General features: G+C 35.0%; 1 protein-coding gene across 1 annotated transcript in view; it reads right to left on the minus strand.

Annotated features, from left to right (window-relative positions):
- Window positions 1-20,150, minus strand: part of DCDC1 (doublecortin domain containing 1) — a 214,437-nt gene that overhangs the window by 145,226 nt on the left and 49,061 nt on the right. The window contains exons 9-11 of the mRNA XM_032843444.1: window positions 19,380-19,440; window positions 8,380-8,514; window positions 7,824-7,981 (exon numbers count right to left, since the gene is read on the minus strand). Of these exons, the coding sequence (XP_032699335.1) occupies window positions 7,824-7,981; window positions 8,380-8,514; window positions 19,380-19,440 (354 nt within the window). The remainder of the gene's footprint in view (window positions 1-7,823; window positions 7,982-8,379; window positions 8,515-19,379; window positions 19,441-20,150) is intronic.

Raw genomic sequence — 20,150 nt, forward strand, 5'->3', positions numbered from 1 at the left:
TTTAACTTAGTAGCAAACGGGTAAACACTGAAGAATTGTGAGTCAGTAAGTGAGATGTTCAGAGTCATACTTCAAAAGCTTATCACGAGGGAGAAGAGTTCAGGATGAACTGCCTTCTCCCTAAAATACACTCGTCACTCTCTCTCTACTGTAGTGATTGGTGTAATATCTCTCTTCCCTGTTAGATTCTATGGGGGCAGTTCTGTGAGGCAAGAAAGTATATTTGTCTTCAGTATTGTATCCCCTGTGCCTAGGATGGTGCTTGGAATATAGACAATGCTCAATAAATATTCACACAATAATAAAGGATGAAAGAAAGGAAAAATATGGAAATCAGAAAACCATTGTTATAGGTACAATTTTGGATTGACATATGAGTAGGTCATAAAGTTATTCAACAGTGAGGATCTTGAATACACATATGAATGATCAGATTAGATTCATTATTTCCATTAATCGTACTACTTCATTCATTCATTCATTCATTCAACAATCTCGTATTGAGTATCCACTACATGCTACCTTATGTTATGATCCTGGAGGTACAGATGTTAATAAAACAAAAGTTCCTGCTAAAATGGAGTTTACATTCTAATGGGGCAACTCAGACAGTAGATAATTATGTATACCATAGGCAAAGTACCTTGAAGAAAAATAAGGCAGGGAGAGAGCGATGGGTTGTGAGCATGCAAGGCAAACCTGAGACATTGCCAGGAACCCAGGCTGGCTGAAGAAGATGAAGGGTGGGGAGAATGGTGTTCAGAGAGGTACCATGGGCCTGGGAAAGTAGGACCATGTAGCATATAGTAAAGGCGTGGGTTTCATTCTAAAGGAAGTAAAAAGTCATTAGATGATCTGAAGCTGAGGACCCTCAAGATCTGACTTATGAATACAAAAGGGTCACTCTGGCCATTAAGTGGAGAATGGATTGTCAGGGAACAAGAGTTAAAGGAAGTAGACAAGTTAGGACCTTAACCTACAATTAACTTGACTGCTTGAACGCTGCTTTCATCCAATTCCATATATTGCCCTAACACTTCCTCCACCGATCTCCTCCTTGTCCATCCACATTACTCAAATCTAGAACCTCATTATCTACTACTTTCACTATTATGATACTATATAGACATTCTAGTTTGGGGGCTACAAGTTTGAAGACCGTAGGATTAGAGTTTCCGTTCCTACATTGACTAGCTTTATAGACAATGCTGAATAAAACAGAAAGATAAATAGTACATTATAAAATATAGAAATTAAGCAGCCTAGTTGAAGGTTTGGGCAGTAAGTGAGAACAAAAATTATCATAAAATGCTTATTTGAAAGCTTCTGATAATTCTGAATTAATGTGCATTTATGGATATAAACCTAATCTTTTGGAATGTTTGATTTGGACTTTGTTTCAAAGAAACAGGTGCAATTAGATTATTTGTTTGCTTTAATTTGATTCACAGAGAGCATATGGGAATTCATTTAAAAATACACCAAAACACAAACAGATAACAGTATTTGACTTTTCTAATTAAAAAAAAAAAAAAGAATTATAAGCATATCTCTGCATTTCTGGAATATAAAATAATTTTGTGTTCTTAAATACAACACCATAGTCTTGTATATACTATAAAAGAGTTAAAGGCCAGGGCTTCAAGCTGAGCATTTCAATAGCTAGGAACAGAAATTTAAGCTAATAAGGAGATTTTATTCCTAGGAAGTATAATTAGGTTTAGTAAGTATCAAAAACAATTTATATATTAACATTTTCCTTAATTGGTAAGAATTCTAGAAATAAGAATTTGAGTGTAGCAATGTAAACAGTTTGCTTTCCTTAAAAAGACAGTGTCTATTATCAAAACTGACCCGAGGTGCCTACATGGCTCAGTTGTTAAGCATCTGACTCTTGATTCACGTCATGATCTCAGGGTATTGAGACTGAACCCTGTGTTGGGCTCCACAACGGGCATGGAGCCTGCTTAAGATTCTCTCTTACTCTCCTCCTGCCCCTCTTCTACCTGTCCCTCCCTCTAAAAAAAAACTAAAAACAAAGAACAAAAAAATGACCCATACATTCATTGTCTCTACAAAAACTGTGTGGATATAGGATGAACAAAATGAGAAGAATGTTCTAAGCAGAAGATGGTTACAGATTGCTGTCAACTATATGTAAAACTACATAAATTATTTAACAGAATAATAAATCATATGCTATTGAATCCTCAAGAAAACCAGAATGTGACTTTCAATTTTTAATATGTGGTTTTTTACAATTTATAATTATATAGACATGATCATCATTTGTCTGCTTAAAGAACTTCTCATTATTATTAATTTACCTTTCTTTGAAAAGCAGGCGACTATAACAGAGTTCCATTAGCTAGTGCATCTCAAAATTGTTACTGAGAGAAAAACTTTGTAGAAAAAAGTGTGTAATTTCTTTCAAGCTTCATTTCTTCTAGTCTATAATGGATACAAAAAGAAGGCCTTATAAAAATTGACCACTGGAGTATGGTTTGGATTTATATTCTCTTGGAAAAGTAAATACAACTACATGAATACCATATACTCGGTGTTTATTACACACCAATTATAGCCAGACTTAATTATACTAGAAGAATTGATTTTATAGCAATTGTAAAAATGTAAATAAGGCTTTAAAAGTGATTCAGAAATTATATTTTATAAAAGAAGCTTTGATTTTAATTTAAACAATTCTCTTAGGGTATGATATATACTATACAGAATGTTTGCTTTTGTTGCCATTGAAATAATCGTGATATTTCAGGAAGTCAGGAGAAGAAACACCTGTTTCTTATCAAATTACATTGCCTAATGATTATAACAATTTTATGCACTAGATTAATTTTAAAACATAAATACTACAATATTTAAAAGTTTAAATTATTAGATGGAAATCTATTTAAAAAGTAGCAGTGAAAAATGTGAAACAAAAGAGAGCATATTCTTACCTATTTTAGTCCAAATATTCCTACTAATAAAGCATGTGTCAAAAGTATCTACATTAAAAATATTTTTCATAACATATGTTGATTTTATCCTATTATATTGCAAATACAATAATCAATTATTGAAATGTGGAAAATAATAAAGAACAATTTAAAACTCATAACAGCTGTCAATATTTGGATACATATTTCTTCAAGTCACCTGCCTATCTGGTTAGCTATCAATTTATCTTTACCTTTATCCACATAAAATCAGGATAATACTAAACATATTTTAGAACTTGCTGTGTTGTTAGTAACAAAACTCAGGAGACATTCAAGTACATTTTAAATGAGAAAAATCAAAGGACTTCTAAATTTATGTTCTTTTTTGAAAGAGTGAAGTACATGCCAAGTTGAGTCATGAAGAGAAATGTCAGTGTGATCCACGGCAGCTGCTTGCTTCCCTGGGAACGAAGGACCCGCTTAAGAGTCCAGTAGCTAGCAAACCCCTCAGCACTCCACAAAGTCACTAGTGGGAAAAGAACAAAGGCCTTTCCAATGCAACTAACACAGATGTGCCCAAAGGCAAACTGTCAGAAACAGTTAAGATGACAGCTACTCACAGTTCATTATTTCCTTCTCACAGGTCACTGGGTGACAAGCTGGGTCAGTGTGCTTTGTCGGCTGTCCCAGTCCTTCCCCACCCCCTATTCAATTTGAATAAGGTAAAGGGCTCCATCAGATAAACTAATGTAAACAAACACATTCCAGACACTTAAAGATGCCAGAATATGGCATTTATCTTATTTTTGGACCAAACTTAGAATTAAAGGTACACACAACTGTTTATCCAAACAAGAAGATAACCACATTTCTATATCTCACTGATAAAGGCAGAAAAAACATTTTAAGTGTTGATAAATAAGCAAGAAAATATAATCTATCGTGAACTAAGAACTTTAAAGACCTCACACAGTAAGAGATTTTCCTTTTTCTTCAACAGGAAAAATAATTTTTTCCACATTACAAAAATAATAAAAAATGAAGATCAATAATCAGACTGCTTTCCACAAATGCTTGAAGTGTATATATTAAATTAAATGATTCCGTAGATGGGAAAGCCTGGCCTGCAGATTTGTGGTGATTGTCATAGGTTTTTTTTTAAGAATATAATTCAAAATAATGTACCCATCAAAATGGCAATAGTCCAATCAAATGTTTATGATGTAATACACAAAAAATTTTAGTGATAAAGTGACTATTCAATTTGACAACATTCTGTTATAAAATCACTGGAATTACTATTATTAGGAATGAAGAATAAAACAGTGGTTAAGAGCATGGTCTATAGATCCAAATGGTTGTGGGTTTGAATCCCATCTCCAGCTGTATAACTGGGCACATTACAAAATCACTCTGAGCCTCAGTTGCTGTATCTTTATGAATTTTAAGAGTCCCTCCACCTTCAGATTATTGTGATAATAATTAAATTTACCACATTGTTATAAGAATAAGTACTTTCACTAGCAGTTGACACATGGTAAGTATTCAACAAATGACAGCTGTTAGTTACCTATCACCATATTTAGTAGATACAAAGCCGAACTGAACCACCATTCAAGGTGGGAAATACCTTGGCTAATCATGACAGGTTATAGTCACCTTATTAGAAAAAGATTTTTAAAAATCTCTAATCCATTCAAGTGCAAGCTTTGTAAATAAGTAAATCTAGGCTGTTGGATTCAACAAGAAATGGGTTCACAGTCTCCTTTTGTATTTTCAACTTCTTATGTAGTCATCACTGCAAGCTGCATATATTGACATATCTATTATTATTCCCTTTCTAAACTGTTCCACTTTATTTAAAGGTCCCTCTCCAAGATATCCAGTCAAAATAATAGGTCCCATTTGAAAGGCTAAAGATTTGGAATAATCGCTAAGACAAGAACATGAATGGTTAGGCAGAATAATGTAGAGGCTAAGAAAAAGACTTTGGGCTCAGATAGGCCTGCCTTAAATTACTACCTGGAAGGCCTTTAGTGAAGTAACTTACTCTCTCTGTGCTTCAATTTCCTTATCAGTAAAAAAGAGATGAATACCTCTGTTTTACATACTGCATAGGCTACTGGGCAATAATGCACATAAAGCACTTAAGCAAAGTTAATATGTGTTATTAAAAATGAATGTTGTCTTTCATTTTCACATATTTCTACACCACTAACTACCAATCTTTCTGTCTTTCCCCAAATTTGGCTACTTGTGGTTCTCTCCTTCATTGGCTACTGCTAAGGAAATACAAACATTTATATCTCTGTATCGTTTATTCTTTTCAACTATATGTTCTTTCTCCAGATTATTTGCTCATTAATGGCTTTTATTCTAAAATTCTATTTCTTTCTCCAATTTCTACAACTCAGATCATTTTACAGTATTCTTTTATTTTTATAATGATTTATTTTATATTTTTTAAAATTGGCATTGATAAAGGCAAGAAAATGTAAAGTCCTCTCTTAAAGCTGTGATAATATAATGCGCCGATTCTCTTATATTTGGACTATCTGTAAACCTAACAAGACAGCCTAAGGTTCAAAGTAATCAATATGCCAAATTCAGTACCATGTTCTAATTTTGCCCAACAATTCCTTCCAAAATGGGAGGAAAGTAATTGCTCTAAGTACTTACTCTCTACTCAAAATAACTTTGTTAAGGAACAGAAAGAAGGAGAGAAACTGAAATTACCTCTATTATGGCAAATTGTGGAGGTGGAGAGGAGAATGAGGATAAATCCCTGTGGGTTTAAGAAAAAAAGAGGACTAGAAGAGTTGCTGTAGCCTGAGACACAAATCCTGAGGGATGCTCACTAAGATAAGGGCCCTGGGAATTTTCTTATGAAATAAAATCCCAAACATATTTAGTCAACCCCTATCGATTAAAAATCACAAATCTAACTGCAACCACTATTAAAAACTGTTTTCGACTCTACTTGCTTTTAGCACATTTTCACAGACTACTCATTGAGTGCTTACCACATTCCTGGAAATTTAAAGACCTGCAATTCTAACAACTCAAGCAAGTATGATGTTAACTGCTTTGTTGCTTGTTTTTCTGTTTGTATTCTGGGGACTTTTTTGGCTTGCCTAATACAATATGCCTTTCTCCCAATATTCCATCATCAGACTGTACTGCTTCAGGGCAGATACAATCACAAAATACAGAAGACAATCCCTCAACCTCCCAATGCCCTTGATGCTCAGAGAAAATACTTCCAGGCTGGGGAAGGAGGGAGTCATAGAGAATTAGGTGAGTTATCACTGGATTCCCTGTACACTGACTACCCCCCCACCCACCCCTCCACCCCCGGCCTGCGCCTCCTGGGACCAGGGCCAGCAGGAGACAAAAATGGAAATCCCATACAGGTTTCAGAAATCGGGAAGCAGCAGGAACCTGTGCCTCCTTGAGTATTACCCAGGATAATGACAAGCCCCCTCATGCTCTCAAAAAGCGTAGAGTAGAAATGTCTGCCTAGTGAGTCTAGGAAGGCCAACAACAGTCTCATAAAACCATATTTAAGTTTCCCAGTGGTCCAGTTTTCCCTGAGTTCCTGTTTTATGTGAAAACTTCAAAGACTGCTCCCAAGGGCCTTCCATTCTAGTTACCTGAACAGAAAGGACTAGCTGGACTGCTGTGGCTTTGTGGCCCTGTTGTGGGGTGTCAGAGAGTTGAGAATCTTATATATCATTAAAAAGTAAGTAGCAGGAAAGGAAACTAGAACTTAGGTTTTTGTACAGTACTCAGACTATGATACAGCAAGGTACTAAATTTGTTCTTTTATTCATCTGTGCCTTATCTTACTCAAAATAATGAAACCAAAGTGAGGTTTAGATAACAAAGAGACAATAAATTGAAAAGTCACTTTTGTTAAGAGGAAAAAAAAGTTCCCCTCCTGTTAAAAATCTCAGGCAGGAATATATAATTTAAGAATTTAAGAGCTTTTAATTAAAATGAAAGCTGTTATGTTGTATACCTTAAACTTACACAATTTTTATATGTCAACTCTATATAAACCTGGCAAGGTTCTTAAAAAAGAAATTAAAAGTTGTCATTTTTTTTTCTTTTTCCATGCAACTGACATTGCTATCTATAGTTAGAATATTTAAAGTTAGGAATTCTCTTGAGCATTAGAAAGTACAGTATGAATCATATTACTCCTTTAAGAGTACTTCAGTCAATAGTTAACTGCCAAAAATTACGATATTAAAATTACAATTTGTAATGTCATTTTGTGATTTATAACATCAAACCAAACAAAATAACACTACTACTAATAATAAACATAACCTTTAATTTTCCAATTAGATAAGGAGGATCAGAGAAATAGTTTCTATTTTCCAGCCAAGGGTGATTTTCATTTGGTTAGCAAAACCACTAGTTAGTTTTATTCCATAGAAATTACATCAATTTTTTAAATTATCACTGCTAAAGACCATCCAATGTGCATTTATCCTCAGGCCTAAATATAATAATCTTGCCACAAAACACAAAAAGGATTGTCTGAGTCTGGTGTTCTTAAAGATCTCTTGGTATTTTCACAATTGGATACATGCTCAATATCACTTTACTTATGTTATTTCAGAGCATTTTAGTGAGAACCCAGGAGAACAGCCCTTCCTAAGTATACTTAAAACAATATCATACATCAAACTTTAATGAAATACACATAAATGTCACCTCTCTTCATCAAATGTGACCCGAAAACGACAGTGCTTGCAAGCCAAAGGGCTTTTGAGATATTTCAATAATCTTCAAGAAATCAATCTTACATAAAACTGAAGGAAAACATCGAATGTCATTGAGCAATAAAGCTCCATTCTGTCAGTGCCCTACCTCTGAGCAGAAGCCTTAGGATGTTTCTCTTCCAGTTTCCTCATCAGTGCCACTGTCAGCTGCCTTGTCTCCCCAAGAGGACCTTCTGGCATTAAATGGGTGTCTGAAGGCTCTGGCAGTTGCTTCAGACCAGGGATGCTAGCACATTCTTGTAGAACCTAAGAAATGAAATATAACAATAATGTACCTAATTTCATTGAGTGGATATATCTAAGCTACATATGCCCCAAATTTAACATTACACTTTTCAGGCTTCCTCCAGTCTTCCTCCTTTGGCACAGAAATCATTTGTATGTGACCAGAAGAAAAGGCATCAGTCCTAACAAAAGCTACAAGGTCATCCACTATTTAATAAAATAATGTTTATATGAGTACATAGAGGTGTTTACATAAATATAAATGTGCATACAGATATTTATATTATTTGTATGATTTTAAACAGTATCGTTAAGATGTGAATTTGTGCTTGTCTCCTGAAAACAACTTGAACATTTTCTCTTTTCAAAATACATTTTAGAGATCTATCTCTGTCTTGCCTCTGGCTCACTACACTGACCTCTCCTGCTAAGCTGCTACCATGTTCCTGATGAGCTGTAGTCCGGGCACCACGGTGAATGTGATATTCTGTCTGGGTCATACCCACTTGTGCGGTGAGCTCCTCTAGGTAGGTCAGAACAAACTGTGGATAAGCCTGTAGGAAAGGAACAAAATTAGAAGTATACTAGCCTTGTAAGTAACAGCCAATAATCTGTACAACTGGAAGGATGGGAGGATAAATTAAATTCATAGCAAACAGATCTAATAAAGTACACCTTGTTATCTATTTCAGATCAAAATCAAGCCAAATAACTTTAATATCGGGATTTTCAGTTAGTTGTTTAATCCGATGAAGTTTAACTAGATTGCTAATCTTCACTCTTAGATAGATGATAATATTAAAATACAAAAGCCATCTAATGTAATAATAATAATAGTAGCTAAGATTTATAGAGTTATTTTCACATACAATGTGCAATTGTTGTAGTGTCTTGGCATAGTCAATTCTGCTCTAGAAGACAAGAAAACAAACGGGATGGGTGAAATTCATTAGCTGCATTAACCATAAATAAGTAAGTTAGTAAGCTGAGGAGTATCAGACACAAAGTAGAGAACATAAATCTATGAACACAGATAGAAAGGGGGAGAGGAGCAAAAACAAGCATTTAATAGTCATGATTTGCTAAATAACAAATGAACAACAGATACATATGACACACGGGTATAAATGAAGCACCTGAGACACACAATAATTGTGAGATCTTTAATTGGCCACCTATTGCTGACTCTGATTTTAGATTTTCAGCCAAATAAAATGCATAGTTGCCCATCAGGCTAAACACGGAGCGTAGCTATTGGCCAAGTGTACTCGCCAACAAGCTCTCTTATGGAGCAAGTATGTGTTGTTTCCTCAGACACCTTTAGTACGTTGGGCTCCCTTGTTCAAATTTCCACTCTGGTCCTTGTAACCACATCATCAGCAGGGAAGGCTGATACACACACCTTAAGTGTGTTTTCCTAGCCCACCTCTCTTCCCATATATTTTGCATCATATTTGCAATTGATCGAATAAACTGTGATCTGAACATTTTATTTGGCACCTTTCTGTTCCATGAAATCTATGATAGCCTATCTAGGAGCTTATTTGGAGACTACTATTGCATCAGAGTAATTCCCATGACAATATATTTACATTTTAATCCTTGCTACAGCCCTTTGAAATGGGTACTACTATTTGCCCATTTTAAAGATAAAGAAACAGAAAATGGGAGGATAAGCAACTTGCTCGGTGTCATCCAGCTTGCTTACTAACCCATAAAACCTAGACACCCTGCCTCAAGTATCATATAAACTTCTTTTTTGAAGTGTAGAACTAAAGTTTCTACAAAAAAAAAAAAAATTAAGAGATGTTCAGGGGTTAATTAAAGGGCACTAAAATCCTTATATTGCTCTGGAAAAAGAGCTACTGAATAACCTTAAACTTTTTTTTAGAAACTGTATAACTAAACATACATGTTAAAAATGTAAGGGGCTCCAGAACCTTAAATGCGTATTACTAAGTGAAAGAAGCCAACCTGAAAAGGTTACATATTATATGATTCCAACTACATGACATTCTGTAAAAGGCAAAACTGTAGACATAGCAAAAAAAAGGGGGGGGCAATTGCCAGGGGTTAGGAGGAAGGAAAAAAATGAATGAGCAGAGCACACAGAATTTTTAGGGCAGTGAAATAATTCTGCATGATACTATAATGGTGGATGAATGTCATTATACATTTATTCAAACCCAAACATATAACACTATGAGTGAATCCTAATGTAAACTATGGATTTTGGGTAATAATGTGTCAATGTAGATTCATCAACTGTAACAAATAACTACTCTATGGGGCATGTCAATAATGGGTGAGGTTTGTACATGCATGGGGAAATGGGATATATGAGAACTCTTTGTATTTTCCACTCAATTTTGCTATGAATGTAGAACTGCTCTAATAAATGAAATCTATTTTTAAAAATGTAAAGAACTTCACCAAAAGTACAAGTGACAAAAGAAAAATAGCTAAATTATACTACATCAAATTTTAAAACTTTTGTGCTACAATGTCATAAAAAAATAAAAAGGCAACCGACAAAATGGGAGAAAATATTTGCAAATCATGTCTGATAAAAAGGATGTGTTTACTGAATATGTAAAGAACTCTTGAAATTCGATAATAAAAAAATAAATAACCCAATTAAAAAATTAGCAAATAATCTGGGTAGAAGATAGTTCTCCAAAGAGGGCATACAAATGGCCAACAAACACATGTAAATGACAGGGCTCTGACTGTGACAGTTGTAAATCCCTTGTATTCTGATAGTGCTTTCATGTTTTGCGTCCTCTAACAGGTAAAGATATTTTATCTAAGTTTACTTCGGAGGTATGTTTCCCTCTTATTGGAAGAAGGCATACTTGGAACATGGGAGACTTCCATATTTATCCAATGAGATGGATGAGGCCATGCCCTAAAGATAGAGCCATGATGTATCGGAATATTGTGCTAGTCATAGCAGCAGCAAAGACCAAAACAAGAAAAAAAAAATGTCATGGGCTTTGCTTCTTAGAGTAAACAGTCTAACTAAGGTGGAAAACTTACACAAGCAACACAGAGTGACAAGTTCTATTTTTCATCCTCCCGCCATGTATTTGGAGAGATTTACAAATTGTCCTGGCATTTTCCCTTTGGAATCATTCTAACCTATTTCCACTCCAGGTAATGACTATTCTAACATTTTGATACCAAAGTTCTTTAAACATTCTCTACTCTAAGAACCAAATTATCTTGATCTCTAACCAGGCACCTACCAGTTCAATACTCAGACCACCAAAATAAACAACTTCCTCTTCCAAAATCTGGAATTCTAATCTTCTCTTCTAGGGAGTCATCAGCCTAATCTTTGGACTTTTTCTCTCTTCCAGTGCATCTGCACATCATTCCAAATTGATGTCTAATGTCTTAACCCTCATTATTTCTCAAGCCCCTCAGCCCTTTGGGCTTCATTGTATCTTTCTCATTTGAATCCACTTTAGCCACAGTTTTATTAAACTGAAGATAGAGTTTAATAATTTGTATAACAATAATTGGATAAAAATAATGTATTTACTAAAACATCTTTGATCACATCATTCCCACTTTAAAAGCTTTAACTAATACTCCCAGTACACACTGATTAACAGTACTGTATTATTCTAGTTTCAAATTCCAGCTGTGCCATTTTCCAGCTTTGGGCGGTAAGTTCTACTCTCTTGAGGGAGAAGTTTTCTCTGAAAACTAAGAATCTTCTTGAAATCTCATGCTGACCAATATTACCCTCAGGATACAGTGATAACTCTCTGGTTGCTAAAAGGCATCCCATTTCCTTGTGATATTTTCCTAACCATAGGTACATTAGAAAGTCAACATATTTGACCAAACCTGGGACTCCACAGGAAGACTCCTATCCTCATGAAAAATACAGCAAGCAGGTCTGCAGAATCTCTCCTAGAATACTTTAAACTCTAGATGATCTATCTCCTCCTGGTCAGTACATGATCAGGCATATTTTTAAAAAGTGATTCTTTTTTTCTGATTACAAATGCTTTTTATAGAAAACTTAGAAAGTACAGAGAAATTTAAAGGACATAATTATTCATCTCCCTACCACCTGTTTTATGTAGAAACTTCCAGTTTTGCTTCTACACACAGACAATCTTTGATACAGTATAAATAAATGTTTTATCTGATTTTTCTCAATCACATTAGCATTTTCCTCTGTCATCAATTATTCTACATTATTTGTAATATCAGCATATAGTATACATAATAAATATATACCATATTTATACAATCTCACTGTTGATTACTTTACCTGTTTTCAATTTTCACTATTACAAAGTTCTAATAAATACCCTTAAAGATACATTATAGTACATACTATTAATTAATTCCTTCAGGTAAGTTGCTGTAACTGTAATTTCTGAATCAAAAGGGATATGTATTTTTATAGATTTTGATAAATATTGCTAAACTGACCCTCAGAAATATTATCCTGGTCTCCTAAATAGCACCCAATGTTCCCTACCTCCTAGTATTCATACCCTTGTCTGGTCCCTCCTATATTATAGCAGGATTGATATATGTGGCCCAATGCGATGCCAGAAGCGTTGTTACACCACTTCTGAGATTAGGTTATGAGAGACCCTGTAGCTTCCATTTTGTTTTCCTGTTACATGGAAGATCTGCTTCTAAGCATACTTACATTGCTGTTGACAAGAGGCTTCAGTTCCTTGGTATATGGGTATATTTATACATAATAAATGGAATGTTACCCACCCATCAGAAGGGGTGAATACTCACTATTTACATTGGCGTGGATAGAAATAAGTCAATCAGAGAAAGATTTATGGTATGGTTTCACTCATATGTGAAATGTAAGGAACGGCTCAGAGGATCATAGGGGAAGGGAGGGAAAACTGAATGGGAAGTGATCAGAGAGGGAGACAAACCTTGAGAGACTCTTAACTATAAGAAACAAATTGAAGGTTGCTGGAAGGGAAGTCAGGGAGGGAATGGGGTAATCAGAAGATGGGCATTAGGGAGAGCATGTGATGTGATGAGCGCTGGGTGTTAAATACAACTGATGAATCATGGAACTCTACATCTGAAACTAATGATATGCTATATGTAGGCTAATTGGACTTAAATTAAAAAAAATAAAAGCAGATCTTTGATGGTAGTCAAATCTCAGATGACTGCAGTCCTTGCTGATATCTTGACTGCAACCTCAAAAAAGATGTTGAGTCAGAACTATCCAGCTAATCCACTCCCAGATCCCTGGACCACAGAAACTGAGATAATAAATATCTATTGTTCTAAATCACTATGTTTGAAGGTAATTTGTTACACAGCTATAAATAATACAAACAAACTACAAAAAAAAAAAACCTCCACAAATATAAATACAAAAAAAGGAAATGTACATGTTTGTTTTCTCACACTTTCATCAACATTGGATATTCCTACTTTTATATCTACTGATATTTAACAGGAAGAAAATAATGTCTCATTATTTTACATTTCTTTAATTTCTAGGGAGGCTGAATTTTTTTATTTGGTTTGGCTCTTCTAATTTTTCTTTTGTCATGTATTTTCTTTTCACATCCTTTACCTGTATTTCTATTGAAATGTTTATCTTTTTCTACTGCTTTATCAAGCTTATTATATATTAAGGGTACTACCCTATCTCTGACATTTATATTGGAAAGATTTTCCCTGTTTGTCATATTTCTCTATTGGCTCTTCCCTATGCTGTTTAAGATTAAGGAGTTTTTAAAATTTTATGTACTCAAAGTCATTAACGATTAGTCATTTTCCTTGTGGATTCTATGTTCTATGCAAATATAGACATTAAGACATTAAATATGTCTACATATTTATGTATGTATAAATATGTCTACTAAGTAGTAAGTAAGTAAGTAGACATTAAGATGTCTACTCACCAATAGTCTGAGTTAGATGCTTTGGGGTTTTTTTCTTCTTTTTTTTTTTTTAATAAAATTAACATATAGTGTATTATTAGTTTCAGAGGTAGAGTTCAGTGATTCATCAGTCTTATAAATACCCAGTGGTCATTGTATCACATTCCCTCATTAAAGTCTATTACCCCATCAACCCACCCCACCGACCCCTCCAGCAAGCCTCAGCTTGTTTCCTATGATTAAGAGTCTCTTATCTCTCCCTCTCTGATTTCATCTTGTTTTGTTTTTCCCTCCCTTCCCCTATGATCCTCTATTTTGTTTCTTTAATCCCACATGTGAGTGAGAAGATATAATTGTCTTTCATAGACTTATTTCACTTAGCATAATACCTTCTACTTCCATCCACATTGTTGCAAATGGCAAGACTTCATTTTTTGATGGCTGAGTAGTATTCCTCTGTGTGTGTGTGTGTGTGTGTGTGTGTGTGTGTGTGTACCACATTTTCTTTATCCATTCCTCTGTTGATGGACATCTGGGCTCTTTCTGTAGTTTGGCTATTGTAGACATTGCTGATATAAACACTGGGGTGCAGGTGCCCCTTTTGATCACCATAGTTGTACCTTTCAGTGCAATTGCTGGGTTTATAACCCAGCATCAGGGTAGCTCTATTTTCAGCTTTTTGAGGAATCTCCATACTATGTTCCAGAGTGACTGCACCAGCTTGCATTCCTGACAGCAGTGCAAGAGGGTTCCCCTTTCTCTGCATCCTCGCCAACATCTGTCATTTCCTGACTTGTTAATTTTAACCATTCTGACTGGTGTAAAATGGTATCTCATTGTGGTTTTGATTTGTATTTCCTCGATGCCAAGTAATGTCGAGCACTTTTTCATGTGTTGGCCATTTGAATGTCTTCTTTGCAGAAATGTCTGTTCATATCGTCTGCCAATTTCTTGATTGGATTATTTGTTCTTTGGGTGTTGAGTTTGGTAAGTTCTTTATATATTTTGGATACTAAATCTTTGTCTGATAAGACATTTGCAAATATCTTCTCCTATTCTATCAGTTGTCTTTTGGTTTTGTCGACTGTTTCCTTTGCTGTGCATAAGGTTTTTTTTCCCTTCATGAAGTCCCAATAGTTCATTTTTGCCCTTTCTTTCCTTGCCTTTGGCAATGTTTCTAGGAAGAATTTGCTGCGGTTGAGGTCGAAGAAGTTGCTGCCTGTGTTCTCCTCAGGATTTTGATGACTTCCTATTTCACATTGAGGTCTTTCATCCATTTTGAGTCTGTTTTTGTGTGTGGTATAAGGAAATTGTCCAGTTTCATTCTTCTGAATGTGGCTGTCCAATTTTCCCAATACCATTTGTTGAAGCGACTTTTTTCCCATTGGACATTGTTTCCTGCTTGGTCCAGGATTAGTTGACCATAGAGTTGAGGGTCCATTTCTGGGCTCTCTGTTCTGTTCCATTGATGTATGTGTCTGTTTTTACGTCAGTACCACACTGCCTTGATGACTATAGCTTTGTAATAAAGCTTGAAGTTTGCAATTGTGATGCCACAAGCTTCGGTTTTCTTTTTTGCTATTCAGGGTCTTTTCTGGTTCCATACAAATTTTAGGATTATTTGTTCCAGCTCCATGAGAAAAGTTGATGGTATTTTGATAGGGATTGCATTGAATGTATAGATTGCTCTAGGAAGCATAGACATTTTAACAACATTCATTCTTCCAATCCATAAGCATGGGACATTTTTCTATTTCTGTGTCTTCCTTGATTTCTTTTTTTTTTTTTTAAGATTTTATTTATTTGAGAGAGAGAGCAGGAATGGAAGTGGGGAGGGCAGAGAAAGAGGGTGAAGAAGACTCCCCACTGAGCAGGGAGTCCAATGCAGGGCTCCATCCCAAGACCCTGAAATCATGACCTGAGGTGAAGGCAGATGCTTAACTGACTGAGCCACCCAGGCACTTCCCTTCCTCAATTTCTTTCATGAGCTTTCTCTAGCTTTTTGACTTCAGGTCCTTTGCCTCTTTGGTTAGGTTTATTCCTAGGTATCTTGTGATTTTTGGTGCAATTGTAAATGGGATCAACTCCTTATTTTCTCTTTCTTCTGTCCCTTTGTTCGTGTGTAGAAATGCAACTCATTTCTGTGCTGGGTTAGATGCTTTAATCCAGACTTTCTTCTAGATATTTTTATGGTTCTGTGTTAAAGTTTACATCTTTTTTTTAAAAGATTTTATTTACTTATTTTATTTACTTTTATTTACTTGTTTATTTATTTACATATTTAAACCCTAAAGTTTAAATATTTAATTTAGATGGAACTGGTGGATTATATAAAGGAAATAATCAGCCTTATCTGTTTAAAAATGAATAGAGAAATAGTTAACCTTAAAATCAAGCCAAATAAAAGAAACAAAATTTATCCAAATAAAAACAATGTAACAAAATGCAATACTTAAATATTTAAATAATTTAAATTTGTTCATTATTATTATTATCATTAATAACTACAAAGTACCAATTAGCTAGAATCAATATGCCAGAATCTATTGGTAGGTCAGAATCTGTGTTAAATACGCAAAATATTAGTACTAATGTCTCCCTTTTGCTGACAAATGATGTGAATCTTGCAATAGGCCACATGATTTGGATAATGCCACACAACCAATAAGTGGTAGAATCAAGATTAGTTATTAATATCCTAAACTAATTCTGTCTTCTTTTTTTAATAAATGTAATGAGCTCCATTTATGATCCAGCTACAAATAATTATCAAGTTATTCTCCATTTTAGCCTTAGCTAGATGGATATAATTTTGGATGTGACTAAATTTAGATCTAATAAAAATTTCTAAACCTTGTGCTCGCTTCGGCAGCACATATACTAAAAATTTCTAAACCTCTAAAAGAATAAAATTCTTCATCAATAGTTTTGCTCTGTGAATTACAATAAAAAAAAGAATAGCAATTTTGTTTGGGAATGGAATATTAAAATTTTTAGAATCAAAATCCTCTTAAAAATTATTGTGTTTGAAACACAAAAGTATGAATTATTTGCTAGCTACTGTTGGGAATGTACTATTGGGAATAATTAGGAAATTATAGATTGCAAGAAAGGGAGGTAAAAATTATAGAGTAAAACTGGATGTTTAGGACCTGAATTTGGGGAGAGAAAAGAAGAAAATACACTTAAACCTTGGTTCTGCTCTTCTGTGTCTGTTGGTGGGAAGGGCAATACTTATATAGGACAGAACTGTGTTCTTGGATACCAGGAATCAGCTCTGTTTAGATCTATTTCAGAATGAAGTCCACATGAGCAGGTACAGGCCAAAGAGCTAGAAGAATATTTTAAAGCAGTCTCAGAATTCTACTTTTAATGGGGTGCCTAGGTGGCTCAGTCAGTTAAGCATCTGACTCTTGATTCTGGCTCAGGTCATGATCTCAGGGTCATGAAACTGAGCTCCACGTCAGGCTCCGTACTGAGTGTAGGGCCTGCTTAAAATTCTCTCCTCTCTCTACCATTCTCCCTGCTCATGCGCTCTCTCTGTCCCTCTTTCTCTCTAAAACAAAAAATGCTACTTTTTATTTTTACCAAGATGTATAAGCAGTCTTGGTCTTTCTGTGACTTCCTCTCCACTAACCTAGAGCTTTTGGCTCAGGAATGTAGTAGAGTCAGAAACAGGACAAGAGGAAAGCTGGGGTGAACCTCAGAATGAAGCTGGATAAAGGTTGTTTTAAAAATGTTTTGACATTTGATGCCTCTGTCAAATTCCCAGCCTAGAACCAGTGCTAAAACTATACAGTCCTGCCTAAGTTAGTGAGTGGGTTGGAATTTTAGCCAGTGTACCAACAAAAAGCTACTCAAAGAAATGGTATTATGTTAATTTTTAAATTTAAATTGTATTAAAGTTTCTAAATTTCTAAAACAGAGCAGATCATGTCATTCCAGGACACTAGAGAAATAAAGCTATTATTTTTAGCATTCAGGGTTCAATAAGGAGATATAAACACATAGTAATTTGAATAGGAAAAGTTTAATATAAATAATGAGTAGCAGAGGATTAGAGTGTTGTTGGGAAATTGGCAAGTAAGAGTTAACAAGGACACTGAAGAATATGTGAATAGTAGGTATGGAGCAGCCAGTACTGCTAGGCCTGAGACAGAATGCTCAAAGAAGAGGCCTGACCCAAGGCTGAGATCAAAACCACATCAACAAGGGCACAGCCATGGCTCACTGGATGTTGAAGAAGTCCCTGAGGCAGTTCAACTCACAGGATTTACTATAAACCTGCCTTTGGAGCACCAGGAGAAGCTGTCCATGGGGAGGGGCCAAGCTGGTGACACTCCACTATAAAGCCACCCACAAGGAACATGCTCAAGGAAACCATTCGTATGAAGGTGCCCTACACCAATACTCTGCTCTGAAGTTCCCTGAGGTGGGTACCTGGTGAAAAACTGCAGATCTGGAGCTGAGAGGGACTACCTCAATAACTTCCATGTTCTGTGTTATAGGTTGAATTGTGTCCCCCCCCAGAGTACATTGCTGCGTTGTATAGACATGTTCAACTTCAGTAGTTACTGCCAGTTTTCCAAAGTGCCAATCTCCTCATTTTAATGACTAAGAAAACTTATGTAGGTATCACTTTGATATTTATCGCAGCATTACTCATAATAGCCAAGATATGGAATGACCTAAGTGCCAGCTGATGAATGGATAAAGACGATGTGATATATACAATGGAATATTCATCAGCCATAACAGGGAAGGAAATCCTGCCATTTGCTATGACATGGATGGACCTTGAGAGCATTATGCTAAGTGAGATTAGTCAGACAAAAGACAAACACTGCATGATATCACTTATATGTGGAATCTAAAAGAGCTGAACTCATAGAAACAGAGAAAGGAAGGTAGGTAATCAGGGGCTAGAGGATGAGGGAATTGAGATATTGTTGACTGGTGTAAATTGGCAACTATTAGATCAATGAGTCCTGGAGACCTAAAGTATAGCATAGTGATTATAGTCAACAATATATTACATACTCGAAAGTTTTTAAGAGAGCAAATCTTAATCTCCACAAAAAAAGACATAATTATATGATGTGGTAGAGGTGTTAGTGAATGCTATGATTTCATATTGCAATAGATAAAGTAACAAAGCAATATGCTGTATGTCTTCAATTTATACAATGTTACATATCAGTTATACCTCAATAAAAAGTAATTTAATTTAATTTAATTTAATTTAAAATTAATAGAAAGAAAGAAAAAACTGATGCCCTGAAATGCTAGACTGTATCATAGCAATTAATTGGAAAGAATTATTTTTGGTCTTAGAAAACTTGTACTTTAAAGTCAAAACCCCACAGGAAAGTATTGAGTTAAGTTAAATTTTAAACTTCTGGGCACAGGGATATATTTGTGTAGCAAAAGCATTTCTTGCTCTCAACAATAAGAATACTTGTCAGAATCTAGGAACAGAAAAATATACGACTAAAAGCTATGACTTACAAAGTCCTTACCTTCGAATAAATGCAGCTGTCAGTTCCAAACACCCACTTTTGAGAATTATCTCCTTTATGTCTGTAATGAAAATGTAATTTAGAGACTGACAACTTTTCATCACACTGAAACATTTTCTAGGTTTCAAATGAAAGGATCATTTTCCATATCCTGGCAGAAGGAGGACTGCCCAGACTCTCCCAAGGATTCTACCATTCTACCATCATTGCTGCATCAGCAACGGAAGCCTTCCTTCCCTAAGACAACTGATTTCCTTGGTACCCAAAGTGGTGGTGGTGGTGGTGGTGGTGGTATGTGTATTACCCATGACAACAATGATTAGGAGCTTTAGAGATTAAAGAGAATCAATAAAAATATTATAGAAATTTCTGTCCCCAAAGAAGATCCTCTCTTTATGAGGCAAAAAGAGGCTTAATTAAGTATAAGGATTAAGTGGATAGGATGGAAGAAGATACCATGGAAAATGAGGAACCTTGGACACCTGTTTCTGAAATGACCAGAAAATTTTATTACGGAATATCAGATTTTCTAAACCAAATATGAGTTAAAAAAAAAAGAAAGAAAGAAAGAAAGAAAGAGAGAAAGAAAGAAAGAAAGAAAGAAAGACTAGAATGTGATTAACTTAATCATGCCTAAATTAATCTTGTATTCACTAATATTTAGAAACCTTACATAGACAGGACAAATGTATTAAATTAAGTGTAATAGGATGTTAAACACGATTTTTCCTACTGCCTCTGAGTTTTGACAGAAACTTCAATGGTTGGGAA

This window comes from Lontra canadensis, unplaced genomic scaffold, assembly GCF_010015895.1.
Source record: "Lontra canadensis isolate GAN:19392208 unplaced genomic scaffold, GSC_riverotter_1.0 scaffold140, whole genome shotgun sequence".
In the NCBI taxonomy this organism is placed as follows: domain Eukaryota; kingdom Metazoa; phylum Chordata; class Mammalia; order Carnivora; family Mustelidae; genus Lontra; species Lontra canadensis.